At 41.0% G+C, this 21,159-nt stretch overlaps 1 protein-coding gene across 4 annotated transcripts in view; it reads right to left on the bottom strand.

Annotated features, from left to right (window-relative positions):
• Positions 1 to 20,808, bottom strand: part of LOC139766208 (selenocysteine lyase-like) — a 66,344-nt gene extending 45,536 nt beyond the window's left edge. Inside the window, exons 1-3 of one of the 4 annotated variants that reach the window (XM_071694513.1) lie at positions 20,683 to 20,808; positions 9,990 to 10,254; positions 9,705 to 9,867 (exon numbers count right to left, since the gene is read on the bottom strand). In XM_071694513.1, coding sequence (XP_071550614.1) covers positions 9,705 to 9,867; positions 9,990 to 10,250 — 424 coding nt within the window. In that variant the 5' untranslated portion in view covers positions 10,251 to 10,254; positions 20,683 to 20,808. The other 3 variants (XM_071694509.1, XM_071694510.1, XM_071694511.1) reach the window with 3 other exon arrangements.
• Positions 20,809 to 21,159: the final 351 nt, after the last annotated feature.

Genomic DNA, 21,159 nt, shown 5'->3' with positions numbered 1-21,159 from the left:
TTACTATATATTACTATACATACATACATACATATCTATCATACTTTGTCGCTGTCTCCCAAATCAAAAAGGTAGTGCAAGGAAACAGACAAAAGAATGGCCCTACCCACCCACATACACATGTATATACATACATATCCACACATGCACATATAAATACCTATACATTTCTACGTATACATATATATACATACACAGACATAAACCTATATACACATGCACATACTTCATACTTGCTGCCTTCATTCATTCCCATCCCCACCCCACCACATATAAAGTGACACCCCCCTCCCCCACACGCGCACAAGGTAGCGCTAGGAAAAGACAACAATGGCCACATTCGTTCACAATTAGTCTCTAGCTGTCATGTATAATGCACAGAAACCACAGCTCCCTTTCCATATCCAGGCCCCACAAAACTATCCATGGTTTACCCCAGACGCTTCACATACCCTGGTTCAATCCATGACAGCACGTCAACCCCAGTAAACCACATCATTCCAATTCACTCTATTCCTTGCACGACTTTTACCCTCCTGCATGTTTAGGCCCAGATCACTCAAAATCTTTTTCACTCCATCCTTCCACCTCCAATCTGGTCTCCCACTTCTCCTTGTTTCCCTCCACATCTGACACATATATCCTCTTTGTCAATCTTTCCTCACTCATTCTCTCCATGTGACCAAACCATTTCAATACACCCTCTTCTCCTCTCTCAATCACACTTTGTCAATCTTTCCTCACTCATTCTCTCCATGTGACCAAAACATTTCAATACACCCTCTTCTCTCTCAACCACACTCTTTCTATCACCACATATCTCTCTTACCCTTCCATTACTTACTCGATCAAACCACATCACACCACATATTGTCCTTAAACATCTCACTTCCAACACATCCACCCTCCTCCGCACAACCCTATCTATAGCCCACACCTTGCAACCATATAACATTGTTGGAACCATTATTCCTTCAAACATTTCCATTTTTGCTTTCTGAGATAAAGTTCTTGCCTTTCACACATTCTTCAACACTCCCAGAGCCTTTGCCCCCTCCCCCACCCTGTGACTCACTCAAGCTTCCATGGTTTCATCCGCTGCCAAATCCACTACAAGATATCTAAAACACTTCACTTCCTCCAGTTTTTCTCCATTCAAACTTACCTCCCAATTGATTTGTCCCTCAAACCTACTGTACCTAATAACCTTGCTCTTATACAAATTAATCAACCATGGAGACATCACACACCCCTGCAGCAAACTAAAATTCACTGGGAACCAATCACTTTCCTCTTCCTACTCATACACAAGCCTTACATCCTCGATAAAAACTTTTCACTGCTTCTAGCAACTTGCCTCCCACACCATATATTCTTAATACATTCCATAAAGCATCTCTTATCAACTCTACCATATGCCTTCTCCAGATCCATAAATGCTACATACAAATCCATCTGTTTTTCTAAGTATTTCTCACATACATTCTTCAAAGCAAACACCTGATCCACACATCCTCTACCACTTCTGAAACCACACTACTCTTCCCCAGTCTGATGCTCTGTAGATGCCTTTACCCTCTCAATCAATACCCTCCGATATAATTTCCCAGGAATACTCAATAAACTTAAACCTCAGTAATTTGAACACTCACCTTTATCCCCTTTGCCTTTGTACAATGGCACTATGCATGCATTCCACCAATCCTCAGGCACTTCACCATGAGCCATACATAAACTGAATATCCTCACCAACCAGTCAACAACACAGTCACCTCCATTCTTTAATAAATTCCACTGCAATACCATCCAAACCCACTGCCTTGCCAGCTTTCATCTTCCATAAAGCTTTCACTACCTCTTCTCTGTTTACCAAATCATTCTCCCTAACCCTCTCACTTCATACACTACCTCGACCAAAACACCCTATATCTGCCACTCTATCATCTAACACATTCAACAAACTTTCAAAATACTCACTCCATCTCCTCACATCACCACTACTTGTTATTACCTCCCTATTAGCCCCCTTCACCGGTTCCCATTTGTTCTCTTGTCTTACGCACTTTATTTACCTCCTTCCAATACATCTTTTTATTCTCCTTAGAATTTATTGATGCTCTCTCAACCCAACTCTCATTTGCCCTCTTTTTCACCTCTTGCACCTTTCTCTTCACCTCCTGCCTCTTCCTTTTATACATCTCCCATTCATTTGCACTATTTCCCTGCAAAAATTGTCCAAATGCCTCTCTCTTCTCTTTCACTAATAATCTTACTTCTTCATCCCACCACTCACTACTCTCTAATCTGCCCACCTCCCATGCTTCTCATGCCACAAGCATCTTTTGCACAAGCCATCACTGTTTCCCTAAATACATCCCATTCCTCCCCCACTCCCCTTATGTCCTTTACTCTCACCATTTTACATTCTGCTCTCAATCTCTCCCGGTACTTCCTCTCACAAGTCTCCTTCTCAAGCTCACTTACTCTCACCACTCTCTTCACCCCAACATTTTCTCTTCTTTTCTGAAAACCTCTACAAATCTTCACCTTTGCCACCACAAGACAATGATCAGACATCCTTCCAGTTGCACCTCTCAGCCCATTAACATCCAAAAGTCTCTCTTTCACGCACCTATCAATTAATACGTAATCCAATAACACTCTCTGGCCATCTCTCCTACTTACATATGTATACTTATATATCTCTCTTATCAAACCAGGCATTCCCAATCACCAGGCCTTTTTTCAGCACACAAACCTATAAGCTCTTCACCATTTCCATTTACAACACTGAACACCCCATGTACACCAATTATTCCCTCATCTGTCACATTCCTCACCTTTCCATTCAAATAACCAATCACTATAACCTGGTCTCATGCATCAAAACTGCTAACACACTCATTCAGCTGCTCCCAAAACACTTGCCTCTCATGATCTTTCTTCTCATGCCCAGGTGCATACATACATGTACATATATATGCACACACATATATATATATATACATTCATTTATTTTGCAATGTCGCTGTCACCCGCATTAGCAAGGTAGCACAAGGAAACAGACAAAAGAATGGCCCAACCAACCCACATACACATGTATATACATACACGTCCACACCCGCAAATATACATATCTATACATCTCAATGTATATATATATATACATATATATATACACACACACACACAGACATATACTTATATATCCATGTACATAATTCATACTGTCTGCCCTTATTCATTCCCATCGCCACCCCACCACACATGGAATAACAACACCCTTCCCCCTCATGTGTGCAGGGTAGCGCTAGGAAAAGACAATAAAGGCCCCATTCGTTCACGCTCAGTCTCTAGCTGTCATGTAATAATGCACTGAAACCACAGCTCCCTTTCCACATCCAGGCCCCACACAACTTTCCATGGTTTACCCCAGACACTTCACATGCCCTGGTTCCATCCATTGACAGCTAGTCGACCCCAGTATACCACATCGTTCCAATTCACTCTATTCCTTGCACAACTTTCACCCTCCTGCATGTTCAGGCCTCGATCACACAAAATCTTTTTCACTCATCTTTCCACCTCCAATTTGGTCTCCCACTTCTCCTCGTTCCCTCAACCTCTGACACATATATCCTCTTGGTTAATCTTTCCTCACTCATTCTCTCCATGTGACCAAACCACTTCAAAACACCCTCTTCTGCTCTCTCAACCAAACTCTTTTTATTACCACACATCTCTCTTACCCTTACATTACTTACTCGATCAAACCACCTCAAACCACATATTGTCCTCAAACATCTCATTTCCTGCACATCCACCCTCCTGCGCACAACTGTATCTACAGCCAACGCCTCGCAACCATACAACATATATATATATATATATATATATATATATATATATATATATATATATATATATATATATATATATATATATATATACACACATGTATATACATAGGTAGTATGTTTGAGGAAAGGAACCCGGATGGTTTGGCTCTGAGTGAAACAACTCTCAAGGGTAAAGGGGAAGAGTGGTTTGGGTGTCTTGGGAGTAAAGCCAGGGGTTAGTGAGAGGACAAGAGCAAGAAAACGAGTAGCAATACTCCTGAAACAGGAGTGGTGGGAGTATGTGATAGAGTGTAAGAAAGTAAACTCTAGATTGATATGGGTAAGACTGAAAGTGGATGGAGAGAGATAGGTGCATTGGTGCATATGCACCTGGGCATGAGAAGAAAGATCATAAGAGGCAAGTGTTTTGGAAGCAGCTGAGTGAGTGTGTTAGAAGTTCTGATGCATGAGACCAGGTTATAGTGATGGGTGATTTGAATGCAAAGGTGAGTAATGTGGCAGTTGAGGGAATAAATGGTGTCCATGGGGTGTTCAGTGTTGTAAATGGAAATGGTGAAGAGCTTATAGATTTATGTGCTGAAAAAGGACTGGTGATTGGGAATACCTGGTTTAAAAAGAGATATACATAAGTATACGTATGTAAATAGGAGAGATGGCCAGAGAGCGTTATTGGATTACGTGTTAATTGATAGGCGCGCGAAAGAGAGACTTATGGATGTTAATGTGCCGAGAGGTGCAACTGGAGGGATGTTTGATCATTATCTTGTGGAGGCAAAGGTGAAGATTTGTAGAGGTTTTCAGAAAAGAAGAGAGAATGTTGGGGTGAAGAGAGTGGTGAGAGTAAGTGAGCTTGAGAAGGAGACTTGTGTGAGGAAGTACCAGGAGAGACTGAATACGGAATGGAAAAAGGTGAGAACAAAGGACGCAAGGGGAGTGGGGGAGGAATGGGATGTATTTAGGGAAGCAGTGAAGGCTTGTGCAAAAGATGCTTGTGGCATGAGAAGCGAGGGAGGTGGGCAGATTAGAAAGGGTAGTGAGTGGTGGGATGAAGTAAGATTATTAGTGAAAGAGAAGAGATACGCATTTGGACAATTTTTGCAAGGAAATAATGCAAAAGACTGGGAGATGTATAAAAGAAAGAGGCTGAAGGTCAAGAGAAAGGTGCAAGAGGTGAAAAAGAGAGCAAATGAGAGTTGGGGTGAGAGAGTAGCATTAAATTTTAGGGAGAATAAAAAGATGTTTTGGAAGGAGGTAAATAAGGTGCATAAGACATGGGAACAAATGGGAACTTCAGTCAAGGGGGCTAATGGGGAGGTGATAACATGTAGTGGTGATGTGAGGAGATGGAGTGAGTATTTTGAAGTGATGTGAGGAGATGGAGTGAGTATTTTGAAGGTTTTGTTGAATGTGTTTGATGATAGAGTGGTAGATATCGGGTGTTTTGGTCGAGGTGGTGTGCAAAGTGAGAGGGTTAGGGAAAATGATTTGGTAAACAGAGAAGAGGTAGTAAAAGCTTTGCGGAAGATGAAAGCCAGCAAGGCAGCGGGTTTGGATGGTATTGCAGTGGAATTTATCAAAAAAGGGGTGACTGTATTGTTGACTGGTTGGTAAGGTTATTTAATGTATGTATGGCTCATGGTGAGGTGCCTAAGGATTGGAGGAATGCTTGCATAGTGCCACTGTACAAAGGCAAAGGGGATAAAAGTGAGTGCTCAAATTACAGAGGTACAAGTGTTGAGTATTCCTAGGAAACTGTATGGGAAGGTATTGATTGAGAGGGTGAAGGCATGTACAGAGCATCAGATTGGGGAAGAGCAGTGTGGTTTCAGAAGTGGTAGAGGATGTGTGGATCAGGTGCTTGCTTTGAAGAAAAGCAAATGGACTTGTATGTAGCATTTATGGATCTGGAGAAGGCATATCATAGAGTTGTTGTGGAAGGTATTAAGAATATATGGTGTGGGGGGTAAGTTGTTAGATGCAGTGAAAAGTTTTTATTGAGGATGTAAGGTATGTGTATGTGTAGGAAGAGAAGAAAGTGATTGGTTCTCAGTGAATGTTGGTTTGCAGCAGGGGTGTGTGATGTCTCCATGGTTGTTTAATTTGTTTATGGATGGGGTTGTTAGGGAGGTGAATGCAAGAGTTTTGGAAAGAGGGGCAAGTATGCAGTCTGTTGTGGATGAGAGCTTGAGAAGTGAGTCAGTTGTTGTTCGCTGATGATACAGACCTGGTGGCTGATTCAGGTGAGAAACTGCAGAAGCTGGTGACTAAGTTTAGTAAAGAGTGTGAGAGAAGAAAGCTGAGAGTAAATGTGAATGAGAGCAAGGTTATTAGGTACAGTAGGGTTGAGGGACAAGTCAATTGGGAGGCAAGTTTTAATGGAGAAAAACTGGAGGAAATGAAGTGTTTTAGATATCTGGGAGTGGATTTGGCAGCGGATGGAACCATGGAAGTGGAAGTGAATCATAGGGCGGGGAGGGGGCGAAAGTTCTGGGAGTGTTGACGAATGTGTGGAAGTTGAGAACATTATCTCGGAAAGCAAAAATGGGTATGTTTGAAGGAATAGTGGTTCCAACAATGTTATATGGTTGTGAGGCGTGGGCTATAGATAGAGTTGTGCGCAGGAGGGTGGATGTGCTGGAAATGAGATGTTTGAGGACAATATGTGGTGTGAGGTGGTTTGATTGAGTAAGTAATGAAAGGGTAAGAGAGATGTGTAGTAATAAAAAGAGTATGGATGAGAAAGCAGAAGAGGGTGTTTTGAAATGGTTTGGTCAAATGGAGAGAATGAGAGGAAAGATTGACAAAGAGGATATATATATCAGAGGTGGAGGGAGACCAAACTGGAGGTGGAAAGATGGAGTGGAAAAGATTTTGAGTGATCGCAGCCTGAACATGCAGGAGGGTGAAAGGCATGCACGGAATAAAGAGAATTGGAACGATGTGGTATACCGGGGTCGATGTGCTGTCAATGGATTGAACCAGGGCATGTGAAGTGTCTGGGGTAAACCATGGAAAGTTTTGTGGGGCCTAGATATGGAAAGGGAGCTGTGGTTTCGGTGCATTATACATGACAGCTAGAGACTGAGTGTGAAACACATGTGGCCTTCATTGTCTTTTCCTAGCGCTACCTCATGCACATGTGGGGGGAAGGGGTTGTCATTTCATGTGTGGCGGGGTGGTGACAGGAATGAATAAAGGCAGACAGTATCAATTATGTACGTGTGTATATGTCGGTGTGTGTGTATATATATATGTATATGTTGAGATGTATAGTATGTATATGTGCGTATGTATATGTGCGTGTGTGGACATGTATGTGTATACGTGTGTATGTGGGTAGGTTGGGCCATTCGTGTTTCCTTGCGCTACCTCGCTAATGCGGGAGACAGCGACAAAGCAAAATACATAAATAAAATATGTGCATGTATGGGAGTTTATGTGTATATGAGTGGATGGGCCATTCTTCGTCTATTTCCTAGCACTACCCTGCTGATGAGGGAAATGTTGATCTAGTATAATAGAATAAATAATAAATAAAAAATATCTGATTACAGTGCATTACACACAACAGCTCCAGACAGTGTGAACAAATGTGGCCTTTTTTGTCTGTTTTCCTGGTGCTACCTCGCTGATGCAGGATGTGGCGATGCTGTTTATTGTGGGGCTGGGTGGTGCCAGGAATGAATAAGTACAAGTATATCTATATATATATTTGTTTGTGTATGTGTATGTATATGTGTATATGTTGATATGTATATGTATGTATATGTGTGTGTATGTGCATGTATGTACATACATAAGTGTGTACATGAGTGGATGGGTTTCTCTTTGTCTGTTTCCTGGTGCTACCTTGCTGATGCAGGAAAAATATATATCATTATCATTATTATACTTAATTGCAGTTTCCTGCATTAGAATATCTTTAGGCTCAACTTAGCATGAGATACAAATTCATTCTCGTAGATACACAACTGGAATGTCTGACTGGCCCAAGAAAAAGTACTTTCAGTGTCTAGAAGGATTCCACACAGACATGAATGTATGATAAACTAAATATTCTAAATCTTCTGGCTAGTGGTCTATCTAGCACAATTCAAGCATATTTCTCTGCAACTGAAGATCCCCCCCATCTAACACTATTAATTCCCCCAAAAAAGATAGGTAAATAAATAGGCGTTCTTTGTTTCAGTTTCAAACACACTGCCAGTTCAGTGGCAGGACAAGCACCAGCTGCTAATTTCTGTTTGACTTAGTCAGTCTTTCTCCATTCCTTTATGATGCCAAATCTAAACTAACCATAACTGCAATACCAAGGCTCAGTATGCCAGCAAAGATACCATAATTTTCTTTTTACTCACCACGGTGTCAGAAAACTTCAAAAGAATCCTGTGTACCCAATGCATGACTTCCAGAGTGAATCTCCAAAAGTCATCATGATGGCTATCAACCTCTGAAAAGGCATCTCTTGGCAGTAAGATTGGCTGCAGCTACTATGTTCCATACAAACATTACTTAGCACTGGTCCAGTGTCAACTCCCAAGTCAACTGGAAAATGAGACACCACTGCAACGTCATCACAGCAAGCAGGCACATTCATTACTACATCAAAGAGCAGGCAACAACCAAGCAATTGCCTTGCTTCACCATCTGCACGAGAGAAAGCACTCCACACACCTTCACTTGCCCTGAGAAAAAGTTTCTAAAGGCTATCTATGCAATGAGGGAATGCAAGTTAGCTTGGTACCAACTGTTAGCTGTCACTATGCAAAAGACAGATCTTTGTTTACACAAGGTGACAATGGCTAACTATTGGCATAAAGCCATTAATTGAGATGGTGACTGCCATAACATAAAAATCTTATCTTTTGTCATAAGAACGCCACACCACCACAAATTATTACAATAACCTCCTTGACATCTCCACAAAAATTGATCAGTGTGTGTGTGTGAAAAAATCTAGGCTGTAGCATATGCTAACAATGCAAGTGATGCTACTTAAAGACTAATGGCAGAGTATTTTGCCTAAAGGTAGAGGCACCCAATTAAAGACTTCTTAGCATATTCATCCCAGTCACAATAAACGAAATAAAATAATGTATACAACACAGCCACAGTGAATGGGTTAAAGCTCATTCATCAAGTGTGTTAAAGAAAAACTGCTTCATAATACAAGGTTATATAAAAATGTTCCTTCACGAATCATGAAGTCAAAATATGCCTTAGCTGACAAGTTTAAAGTTTTCTAGTAATCCACAATTAATCGTTAGCTGGAAAAAAAGTCTATGATACAAAACTATTAATTACTAATTGATAAAGGTCTTGAAACTTTCAAAATTCCTACAACAGTAAGTGATGCCTCAAATATCAGCAACCAAAGTTACATTCTACAGAGTACCAGCACCATCAGCGCTAACAAATCAAAAGCCTTCTCATAAACTTTTAAAGCAGCAGGTTATAATTCGAAAGCAGAATGAAGTGGGGTTTGGGAGTCTGCTCCCAGGACAGGTCAGAGGGTCCTGGAGGATGTAGGCCCCTCTAATTGATAATGATCTTTAGAATTTCTGGTGTCAAAACCACCTCTTGTCAGCAACACCTGTATATATACAAGTAATGTTATGAAAAGTTATCTCCTAAATGACTAAACAGCCTTTTGCTCATTAAAATATTTGGAAAACTGTGAAGAAGGGAAAATTAGACTGGCAAGCAAAAGGTTATTTAGACAATGACAACCTTCAATTGAGGATTATTCAAGGAATATGTCTATCACTATCAATGTATCACCATTTTAAGTAAAATTTTCTTTAAATACTATTTGATGTAAAAGATTAGCAAAAGATGACTGACCAGCCTCAATTGCGTATCTGTGTGTCAGTGGCAGCTTGACTGCATCATGTTCGACTTTTGTCGTAATGATGTGGGGGCGAAGGTGGTGATAGATGGGGCTCTCTTGTGACAAGCACCATTTGCGGAAATGTGTCACAGCACAGTGCAACACTGCATTGTTGGCCTGAAGGAAGAAGAAAAAATCTTCAAAAAATCTAATATTGTTTCAACTAACATGCATTCATTAGCCTACTATTTACAAAGCTCCTGTATTTCAAACATATACATGATAGATTTAAGCCTTACCTCAGTACCACCAGACATAAACAAAACATCCTGTGGCATTGCGCCAATCATCCTGGCCACATCATCCCGAGCCTGGTTAATAACAGCTCTCGCTCTAGCACCCTCTTCATGTGCAGAGCTAGGGTTTCCCCAAGCCTCACGCATGCTCTGCTCCACAGCTTTTATCACCTCAGGTGCCAGTGGTGTGGTTGCATTATAATCAAGGTAAACACGTTTCTGGACGCTGCTGCCAGTGCTAGACCCACTGCCACTTCCAGACATCCCACTGAAGAGGAGAATGGGGACTCTATAATAAATCAACCATGCATCAGTATTATAGCTACCTATTCATATTATACTTATCAATACCTCATTCAAAGTTGGGCAAATCTTCCCAAAATATTTTAAGATCCATAAAGTAGATTTTTAAAACTGACTATTTTTTCCCCAAGGTGGTGTCCAATGAACATATTTTTTTCTGGGTATATATTAGTCAGGACATTGCTACATTCATGACTTCATTCACCTCTTATGAGCAACTAAACTCTTAATCTGATCCCACCATATTCTAACGATCCCTATGGCACTGCTCCCACTATCACATGACAATTCAAAGCTTCCAACCTCTGTTTAAATCATACTTAGCATATGAATGCTTCTATCAATTATCCACAGATGTTACAAACAGCCTATCGTCACAGCTAAAAAACTATCAGGCATGTCTCCCACAGAAAGTCGGAGGGAGTACATATACACTTGGGTATGATACCTAAAGCGTGCAAAGCGTGCACTCGCTATTGTAGTTAACTTTAGAAAAAAAGCAGTTTCTGCAGTAAAATATGCACTGCCATTTATGATGCGAAGTTCTTCATTCATTTTCTTATATGAATAACATGCAATAAAAAAATCAAACAAAAAATATGTAAAAGATACATAAAAATATGCATGTGTAGCATTAAACAATGCCTTGAAAAAACAATTGTCATTAGATCCATGAAATTATACCAGTAAAAAACATTTACCACACACACACATAAAAAGCATCAATGCCAGCAGCACAGGTCCTCCCCCATATTGCTTAACAACCTCTCACACCAACAATGAGGAAAGTATACACATTTTGGGGGTAAATATTTTCATACATTTTAATATAACCACTAAAGTATGAAATAAATAATTTAGCACATATGGGGACTGAGCCACAGAGGGAATACCACTATTAATGAATCAAACATGAGGACTGGCAGAATGCATGTATAGTGCCATTGATAAAGGTGATAAAGGTGAGTCTTCAAACTACAGAGGTATAAGTTTGTTGAGTATTCCTGGAAAATTGTATGGGAGGGTATTGATCGAGAGGAAGAAGGCTTGTACAAAGCATCAGATTGGGGAGGAGCAGTGTGGTTTCAGAAGTGGTAGAGGATGTGCAGATCAGGTGTTTGCTTTGAAGAATGTGTGTGGGAAATACTTAAGAGAAGCAGAAGGATTTGTATGTGGCATTCATGGATCTGGAGAAGGCATATAATAGGGTAGGTAATGATGCTTTGTGGAAAGTCTTAAGAGTATATAGTGTGGAAGGTAAGAAGGGGCAGAGAAGCTTTTATCAAAGGTTTCAGGCATGTGTACAAGTAGGAAGAGATGAGAATGATTGGTTCCCAATGAAAGTCGGTCTACGGCAGAGGTGTGTGTTGTACCCACAGTTGTTTGTTTATGGATGGGGTAATTAAACAGGTAAATGCAAGAGTTTTGGAGAGTGGTGAGTATGCAGTCTGTTGGGAATGAGAGGGCCTGGGAAGCAAGTCAGTTGTTGTTTGCCAATGATACAGTGCTGGTGGCTGATTCAAGTGAGAGACTGCAGAAAATGGTGACTGAGTTTGGAAAAGTGTGTGAAAGGCGAAAGTTGAGAGTAAATGTGAATAAGAGCAAGGTTCAGCAGGGTTGAGGGACAAGTTAGTTGGGATATGAGTTTTAATGGAGAAAAATTGTAGTAAGTGAAGTGTTTTAGACATCTGGGAGTGGATGTAGCAGTGAATGTAACCATGGAAGTGGAAGTGAGTCAAAGGGTGGGGGAGGGGAAGGAGGTTCTGGAAACACTGAAGAATTTGTGGAAAGTAGAACATTATTTCGGAGTGTGAAAATAGGTATGTTTGAAAGGATAGTAGTTCCAACAATGCTATATGGTTGCGAGGTAATGGGCTATAGATATGGTTGTGGGTCGATGTGTTGGAAATGAAATGTTTGAGGACAATGTAGTGTGAAGTGGTTTGATCAAGTAATGAAAGGGTAAGAAAGATGTGTGGAAATAAAAAAGTGTGTACTTGAGAGAGCAGAAGAGGGTGTATTGAAATGGTTTGGACATATGGAGAGAATGAGAGGGGAAAGATTAACAAAGAGGATATATGTGTCAGAGGTGAAGGCAACAAGGAGAAGCAGGAAACCAAATTGGAGGTGGAAAGATGGAGTGAAAAGGATTTTCAGCAATCGGGACCTGAACACACAGGAGGGTGACAGACATGCAGGGAATAGAGTGAATTAGAACAATTTGGTATACCAGGGTCAAGGTGCTGTCAATGGACTGAACCAGGGCATGTGAAGCATCTGGGGTAAACTATGGAAAGGTCTATGGGGCCTGGATATGGATAGGGAGCTGTGGTTTCGGTGCATTACACACGACAGCTAGAGACTGAGTGTGAACAAATGTGGCTTTTTTGTCTGTATTCCTGGCACTGCCTGGCTGAAGCAGGGGATAGCAATGCTGCTTTCCTGTGGGGGTAGAAACAGGAATGGATGAAGGCAAGCAAATATGAATATGTACTTGTGTATGTATGTGGTGTCTGCATATGTGTATGTATATGTATGTATATGTTGATATGTATAGGGACATATATGTGCATATGTGGGTGTTTATGTGCACATGTGTACATGAGTGGATGGACCATTCTTCATCTGCTTCCTGGCGCTACCTCACTGATGCACGAAACGGCAATTAAGTATAATGATAAAAATATATAGAGAGTGAGTGTGAACAAATGGTGTCTTTTCCTAGCACTACCTCGTGTGCATGGGGGGAGGGGGTGCCATTTCATGTGTGGCAGGGTGGTGACGGGAATGGATGAAGGCAGCAAGTGTGGATGTGTACACGTGTATATAAGTTTAAGTCTGTATGTATATGTATGTATACAATGAAATGTACAGGTACGTATATGTGCGTGTGTGTGGGCATTTATGTACATACATGTGTATGTGGATGGGTTGGCCATTCTTTTGTCTGTTTCCTTGCGCTACCTCATTAACGCGGGAGACAGCGACTAGTATAATAAAATATATTTCTTTTTCATACTATTCGCCATTTCCCTCTTTAGCGAGGTAGCATTAGGAACAGAGAACTGAGCCTTTGAGGGAATATCCTCACTTAGCCCCCTTCTCTGTTCCTTCTTTTGGCAAGTTAAAAACGAGAGGGGAGGATTTCCAGCCCCCCATTCCATTTCCTTTTAGTCGCCTATAACAAGCAGGGAATACATGGGAAGTATTCTTTTTCCCCTATCCCCAGGAATCAAATATATATACATACATACATACACACATATATATATATATATATATATTTTTGCTTTGTCGCTGTCTCCCGCGTTTGCGAGGTAGCGCAAGGAAACAGACGAAAGAAATGGCCCAACCCACCCCCATACACATGTATATACATACGTCCACACACGCAAATATACATACCTACACAGCTTTCCATGGTTTACCCCAGACGCTTCACATGCCCTGATTCAATCCACTGACAGCACGTCAACCCCAGTATACCACATCGATCCAATTCACTCTATTGCTTGCCCTCCTTTCACCCTCCTGCATGTTCAGGCCCCGATCACACAAAATCTTTTTCACTCCATCTTTCCACCTCCAATTTGGTCTCCCACTTCTCCTCGTTCCCTCCACCTCCGACACATATATCCTCTTGGTCAATCTTTCCTCACTCATTCTCTCCATGTGCCCAAACCATTTCAAAACACCCTCTTCTGCTCTCTCAACCACGCTCTTTTTATTTCCACACATTTCTCTTACCCTTACGTTACTTACTCGATCAAACCACCTCACACCACACATTCTCCTCAAACATCTCATTTCCAGCACATCCATCCTCCTGCGCACAACTCTATCCATAGCCTACGCCTCGCAACCATACAACATTGTTGGAACCACTATTCCTTCAAACATACCCATTTTTGCTTTCCGAGATAATGTTCTCGACTTCCACACATTCTTCAAGGCTCCCAGGATTTTCGCCCCCTCCCCCACCCTATGATCCACTTCCGCTTCCATGGTTCCATCCGCTGCCAGATCCACTCCCAGATATCTAAAACACTTTACTTCCTCCAGTTTTTCTCCATTCAAACTTACCTCCCAATTGACTTGACCCTCAACCCTACTGTACCTAATAACCTTGCTCTTATTTACATTTACTCTTAACTTTCTTCTTTCACACACTTTACCAAACTCAGTCACCAGCTTCTGCAGTTTCTCACATGAATCAGCCACCAGGTCTGTATCATCAGCGAACAACAACTCACTCACTTCCCAAGCTCTCTCATCCCTAACAGACTTCATACTTGCCCCTTTCCAAAACTCTTGCATTTACCTCCCTAACAACCCCATCCATAAACAAATTAAACAACCATGGAGACATCACACACCCCTGCCGCAAACCTACATTCACTGAGAACCAATCACTTTCCTCTCTTCCTACACGTACACATGCCTTACATCCTCCATAAAAACTTTTCACTGTTTCTAACAACTTGCCTCCCACACCATATATTCTTAATACCTTCCACAGGGCATCTCTATCAACTCTATCATATGCCTTCTCCAGATCCATAAATGCTACATACAAATCCATTTGCTTTTCTAAGTATTTCTCACATACATTCTTCAAAGCAAATATATATATATATATATTTCTTTTTTTGCTTTGTCGCTGTCTCCCGCGTTTGCGAGGTAGCGCAAGGAAACAGACGAAAGAAATGGCCCAACCCACACCATACACATGCCTTGATTCCATCCACTGACAGCACGTCAACCCCGGTATACCACATCGCTCCAATTCACTCTATTCTTTGCCCTCCTTTCACCCTCCTGCATGTTCAGGCCCCGATCACACAAAATCTTTTTCACTCCATCTTTCCACCTTCCAATTTGGTCTCCCTCTTCTCCTCGTTCCCTCCGCCTCCGACACATATATCCTCTTGGTCAATCTTTCCTCACTCATTCTCTCCATGTGACCAAACCATTTCAAAACACCCTCTTCTGCTCTCTCAACACGCTCTTTTTATTTCCACACATCTCTCTTATCCTTACGTTACTTACTCGATCAAACCACCTCACACCACACACTGTCCTCAAACATCTCATTTCCAGCATCATTTCCAGCACATCCATCCTCCTGCGCACAACTCTATCCATAGTCCACGCCTCGCAACCATACAACATTGTTGGAACCACTATTCCTTCAAACATACCCATTTTTGCTTTCCGAGATAATGTTCTCGACTTCCACACATTCTTCAAGGCTCCCAGGATTTTCGCCCCCTCCCCCACCCTATGATCCACTTCCGCTTCCATGGTTCCATCCGCTGCCAGATCCACTCCCAGATATCTAAAACACTTTACTTCCTCCAGTTTTTCTCCATTCAAACTTACCTCCCAATTGACTTGACCCTCAACCCTACTGTACCTAATAACCTTGCTCTTATTTACATTTACTCTTAACTTTCTTCTTTCACACACTTTACCAAACTCAGTCACCAGCTTCTGCAGTTTCTCACATGAATCAGCCACCAGGTCTGTATCATCAGCGAACAACAACTCACTCACTTCCCAAGCTCTCTCATCCCTAACAGACTTCATACTTGCCCCTTTCCAAAACTCTTGCATTTACCTCCCTAACAACCCCATCCATAAACAAATTAAACAACCATGGAGACATCACACACCCCTGCCGCAAACCTACATTCACTGAGAACCAATCACTTTCCTCTCTTCCTACACGTACACATGCCTTACATCCTCCATAAAAACTTTTCACTGTTTCTAACAACTTGCCTCCCACACCATATATTCTTAATACCTTCCACAGGGCATCTCTATCAACTCTACCATATGCCTTCTCCAGATCCATAAATGCTACATACAAATCCATTTGCTTTTCTAAGTATTTCTCACATACATTCTTCAAAGCAAATATATATATATATATATTTCTTTTTTTGCTTTGTCGCTGTCTCCCGCGTTTGCGAGGTAGCGCAAGGAAACAGACGAAAGAAATGGCCCAACCCACACCATACACATGCCTTGATTCCATCCACTGACAGCACGTCAACCCCGGTATACCACATCGCTCCAATTCACTCTATTCTTTGCCCTCCTTTCACCCTCCTGCATGTTCAGGCCCCGATCACACAAAATCTTTTTCACTCCATCTTTCCACCTTCCAATTTGGTCTCCCTCTTCTCCTCGTTCCCTCCGCCTCCGACACATATATCCTCTTGGTCAATCTTTCCTCACTCATTCTCTCCATGTGACCAAACCATTTCAAAACACCCTCTTCTGCTCTCTCAAACACGCTCTTTTTATTTCCACACATCTCTCTTATCCTTACGTTACTTACTCGATCAAACCACCTCACACCACACACTGTCCTCAAACATCTCATTTCCAGCATCATTTCCAGCACATCCATCCTCCTGCGCACAACTCTATCCATAGTCCACGCCTCGCAACCATACAACATTGTTGGAACCACTATTCCTTCAAACATACCCATTTTTGCTTTCCGAGATAATGTTCTCGACTTCCACACATTCTTCAAGGCTCCCAGGATTTTCGCCCCCTCCCCCACCCTATGATCCACTTCCGCTTCCATGGTTCCATCCGCTGCCAGATCCACTCCCAGATATCTAAAACACTTCACTTCCTCCAGTTTTTCTCCATTCAAACTCACCTCCCAATTGAATTGACCCTCAACCCTACTGTACCTAATAACCTTGCTCTTATTCACATTTACTCTTAACTTTCTTCTTTCACACACTTTACCAAACTCAGTCACCAGCTTCTGCAGTTTCTCACATGAATCAGCCACCAGGTCTGTATCATCAGCGAACAACAACTGACTCACTTCCCAAGCTCTATCATCCCCAACAGACTTCATACTTGCCCCTCTTTCCAAAACTCTTGCATTCACCTCCCTAACAACCCCATCCATAAACAAATTAAACAACCATGGAGACATCACATACCCCTGCCGCAAACCTACATTCACTGAGAACCAATCACTATCCTCTCTTCCTACACGTACACATGCCTTACATCCTCCATAAAAACTTTTCAGTGCTTCTAACAACTTGCCTCCCACACCATATATTCTTAATACCTTCCACAGAGCATCTCTATCAACTCTATCATATGCCTTCTCCAGATCCATAAATGCTACATACAAATCCATTTGCTTTTCTAAGTATTTCTCATATACATTCTTCAAAGCAAACACCTGATCCACACATCCTCTGAAACCACACTGCTCTTCCCCAATCTGATGCTCTGTACATGCCTTCACCCTCTCAATCAATACCCTCCCATATAATTTGCCAGGAATACTCAACAAACTTATACCTCTGTAATTTGAGCACTCACTCTTATCCCCTTTGCCTTTGTACAATGGCACTATGCACGCATTCCGCCAATCCTCAGGCACCTCACCATGAGTCATACATACATTAAATAACCTTACCAACCAGTCAACAATATATATATATATATATATATATATATATATATATATATATATATATATATACATATATATACATATATATACATATATATACATATATATATATATATATATATATATATATGAACAGTCCTCTGTTCTTAACGCTACCTCGCTAACGCAGGAAATGGCGGATAGTATGAAAGAAAAAAGATATATATATATATATATATATGTATATATATATATATATATATATGTATATATATATATATATATATATATATATATATATATATATATATATATATATATATTCCTACGAGTCCACGGGGGAAATTAAACACGATAAGTTCCCAAAAGCACTTTCGTGTAATAATCACATCATCAGGGGAGACACAAGAGAGAAATATAAGTCAGTTGATATACATCGAAGAGACGAAGCTAGGATGCCATTTGGTATACATGTGACTGTCCAAAACATACAACGAGCGTTCATAAACTTATCATTTTACAAATTTTATCAACAATAAAGTTATCTAATTTGTATAGACCATCATTAATATTAAGATTATATTTCTTTGTGTATCTAATAATCAAAGATTCAATGATATTGCTCTAGGTAATAGAGTTTGAGTTAATAACTGAGATGGCGTTACTCCAGTCAATACAATGATCATAGTTTTTAACGTGATTAAACAAGGCATTTGATTCTTGTCCCGTTCTTATACTATATTTATGCTGCTTAAGTCTAACAGAAAGATCCTTACCAGTCTGACAAACATAAAATCTATCACAGTCTCCACAAGGCACTTTATAGATGCATCCAAGAGAATTGGATGGGAATGGATGAAGGCAGCAAGTATGAATATGTACATGTGTATATACGTATATGTCTGTGTATGTATATGTGTGTATACGTTGAAACGTATACGTACGTATATATGCGTGTGTGGGCATGTATGTATATACATGTGTATGTGGGTGGGTTGGGCCATTCTTTCATCTGTTTCCTTGCGCTATCTTGCTAACATGGGAGACGGCGACAAAGTATAAATCTTTTTTTTCAAACTATTCGCCATTTCCCACTTTAGCGAGGTAGCGTTAAAAACAGGACTGAGTATATGAGGAAATATCCTCACTTGGCCCCCTTCTCTGTTCCTTTTTTTGTTAAAGTAAAAAACAGGAGGGTATGATAAAGTACCCTTTAACTTCCATTATTTCATTAATAAGGCCACCCAGTGTCATGTCAGTGGGCAAAATGTGCAACATACATCAATTTCCAAACACTTTCAATATTTCAAACCAGACAAACAGGGTAAGGGTACATACAAAGCACTGTAGTAACTCCACTTCTTGTAACCTAACACAAACATGAAACAATGCTATGGAAAAAGTGGAAAACATCAAATGGCACACTGTATGCCATTTAGCCAACTTCATAACGAGGAAAGCACCAAGTGTATTTAATTATTTGAAGACTGAGGAAGATAAGGACTATATAGTTGTTTGTTGCATCACTCAGATGATTAAAAAATTTTAAGACATGCACCAAAATTCACTATGTTTACATTACGGATAAAGTTGCCAATGCTGTTAAGAAGCAAAATGTTCTTCTGTGCCACAGGTAGTAATAAAGGGGCTTACCTATTAAATTTAGTGATTAATTCAGAAAGGGGACTTTTTTGGGAGCATATGCCATTCAGAACTTTAAGGCATAGCCCCTTGTTTATCATAAAGAAACAGTCATGAAGAGTTTCTCAAAATCTCATCTATTTATTATCTGAAACAGGAAGGCCTGAGGTGATGATGGATGTTTCCCGATCGGATTACTGACCATTCTTGTCCTGTTGTGGTGTCACTGTGCACAAAATGCTTTCAATCCAAAAGCAATGTCGAAGGCCATCATTCAAATCACTTCCATAACTTCACTTCTACAACCTGATGACCAACGCATTAAAGCACAATCTTCCTACCTTCGGCATGCATTTAGGCAACTGCATGAGGATGTTGATGAACAAAAGTTGACAATCAGGTCTTCTGGTGGGCCTATAAATCATGAAGCAATGAAAACCAAAAAGAGATCTGGGAAGTAGTGACTACTCCCTATCTTGATGGTATGTGGCATAATGGTCGGCATGACGTTTCAATGGCTTTGCAAGCTTCTAGTCTGTGGCTCTGGCTATCACCCAAGAGGCCACACAAATGACCAATGTAGTGAGCCTATGGTGATATGTCCTTACAAGCTGTAAAGCCTTCAATTTTCACTATCAGACCAGAATATCAGCCTACAAAACCAATGGATCAAAAAACTCATGAACTCGAAGAGGAATGTATCAGCTGCCACAGATACACATTAACGTCTTGATCTACGACTATACAAACCGATTTTTTTTTTCTGAACTATATGGTAGAACAGACTAAGTCACCCGATTTATTAACTGAAAGTGCAACTGCAACACATCCAGAGAATGCATCGTGCACGTGTTAGGACGGTGACATACCCTTCAAGAGGCCACCAGCCTGGGCCCCCACGAGTCTGGTCTGGACACTAACAACTTTTCAATTTGATCCAAGATGCAACAGTGTTTTGTAACGCGCCTTCAGCCATGCCCCCCTGCCGCCACATGCCCAACCTAACCCCTTAACTCATACCAAACGAGTCAGACACGTACACAGAGGTTTCCGTTATTAATGTGGTAACTCGTGAGGCTTGTGGAGATGATATGCAATTTGAAATTCACATTGATCCAGGTCGGCGTTGCCCCTACATTTGTTTACGTCCCGTTTTATCACGTGTAAAGGCGAGTGCGCATGCTCAGTCCCCCCGCCGCCACGTACCCCGCCAAGTTCAAACTTATGACAAGTAACGCTCAACCACAGAACACTCACCCGGCGGAAGACATGTGTATATATAGAGAGACAGATATAGCAGTTACATACCTTATAATATGGCGAATAAACTCTACAGCTAAAAGACGACTAGATGGTGGGGAGGGTTGGACATGGTGGAGACACAGGTAGGGCGGTAATGGGCGGGTGTTGGTCAGCCTCAAGGAAGCAGGATCATGCAGTATGTTACCCTCCACTTGGTCTGCAGGCGAGCATCTCTTTGCCATTATGGCATACAATCAACATTCGTGTGGAAACATTCATATTATCCGAGTTTTGCCAAATAGAACTTATGTTAACGTCACGACTACATGAAACGAATCCATATCCGAATGCGATGATTAATCAATCCAGAATTTTGAATACCGTACACTGCCTAACGGAATTTTTCATGGGCAAACTAATCATAAACCAGCCCAGAACTATGATGAATTTTTTTTTTTCTGGTAAATTTACCCATGAAAAGTAATGCTTCAGTGTGAATATACATAACGAGTTACCTTTATCACATATCCAAACCATATAGAA

Source organism: Panulirus ornatus, chromosome 57 (assembly GCF_036320965.1).
Source record: "Panulirus ornatus isolate Po-2019 chromosome 57, ASM3632096v1, whole genome shotgun sequence".
In the NCBI taxonomy this organism is placed as follows: domain Eukaryota; kingdom Metazoa; phylum Arthropoda; class Malacostraca; order Decapoda; family Palinuridae; genus Panulirus; species Panulirus ornatus.
This window is presented reverse-complemented; position numbering and strand designations above follow the sequence as displayed.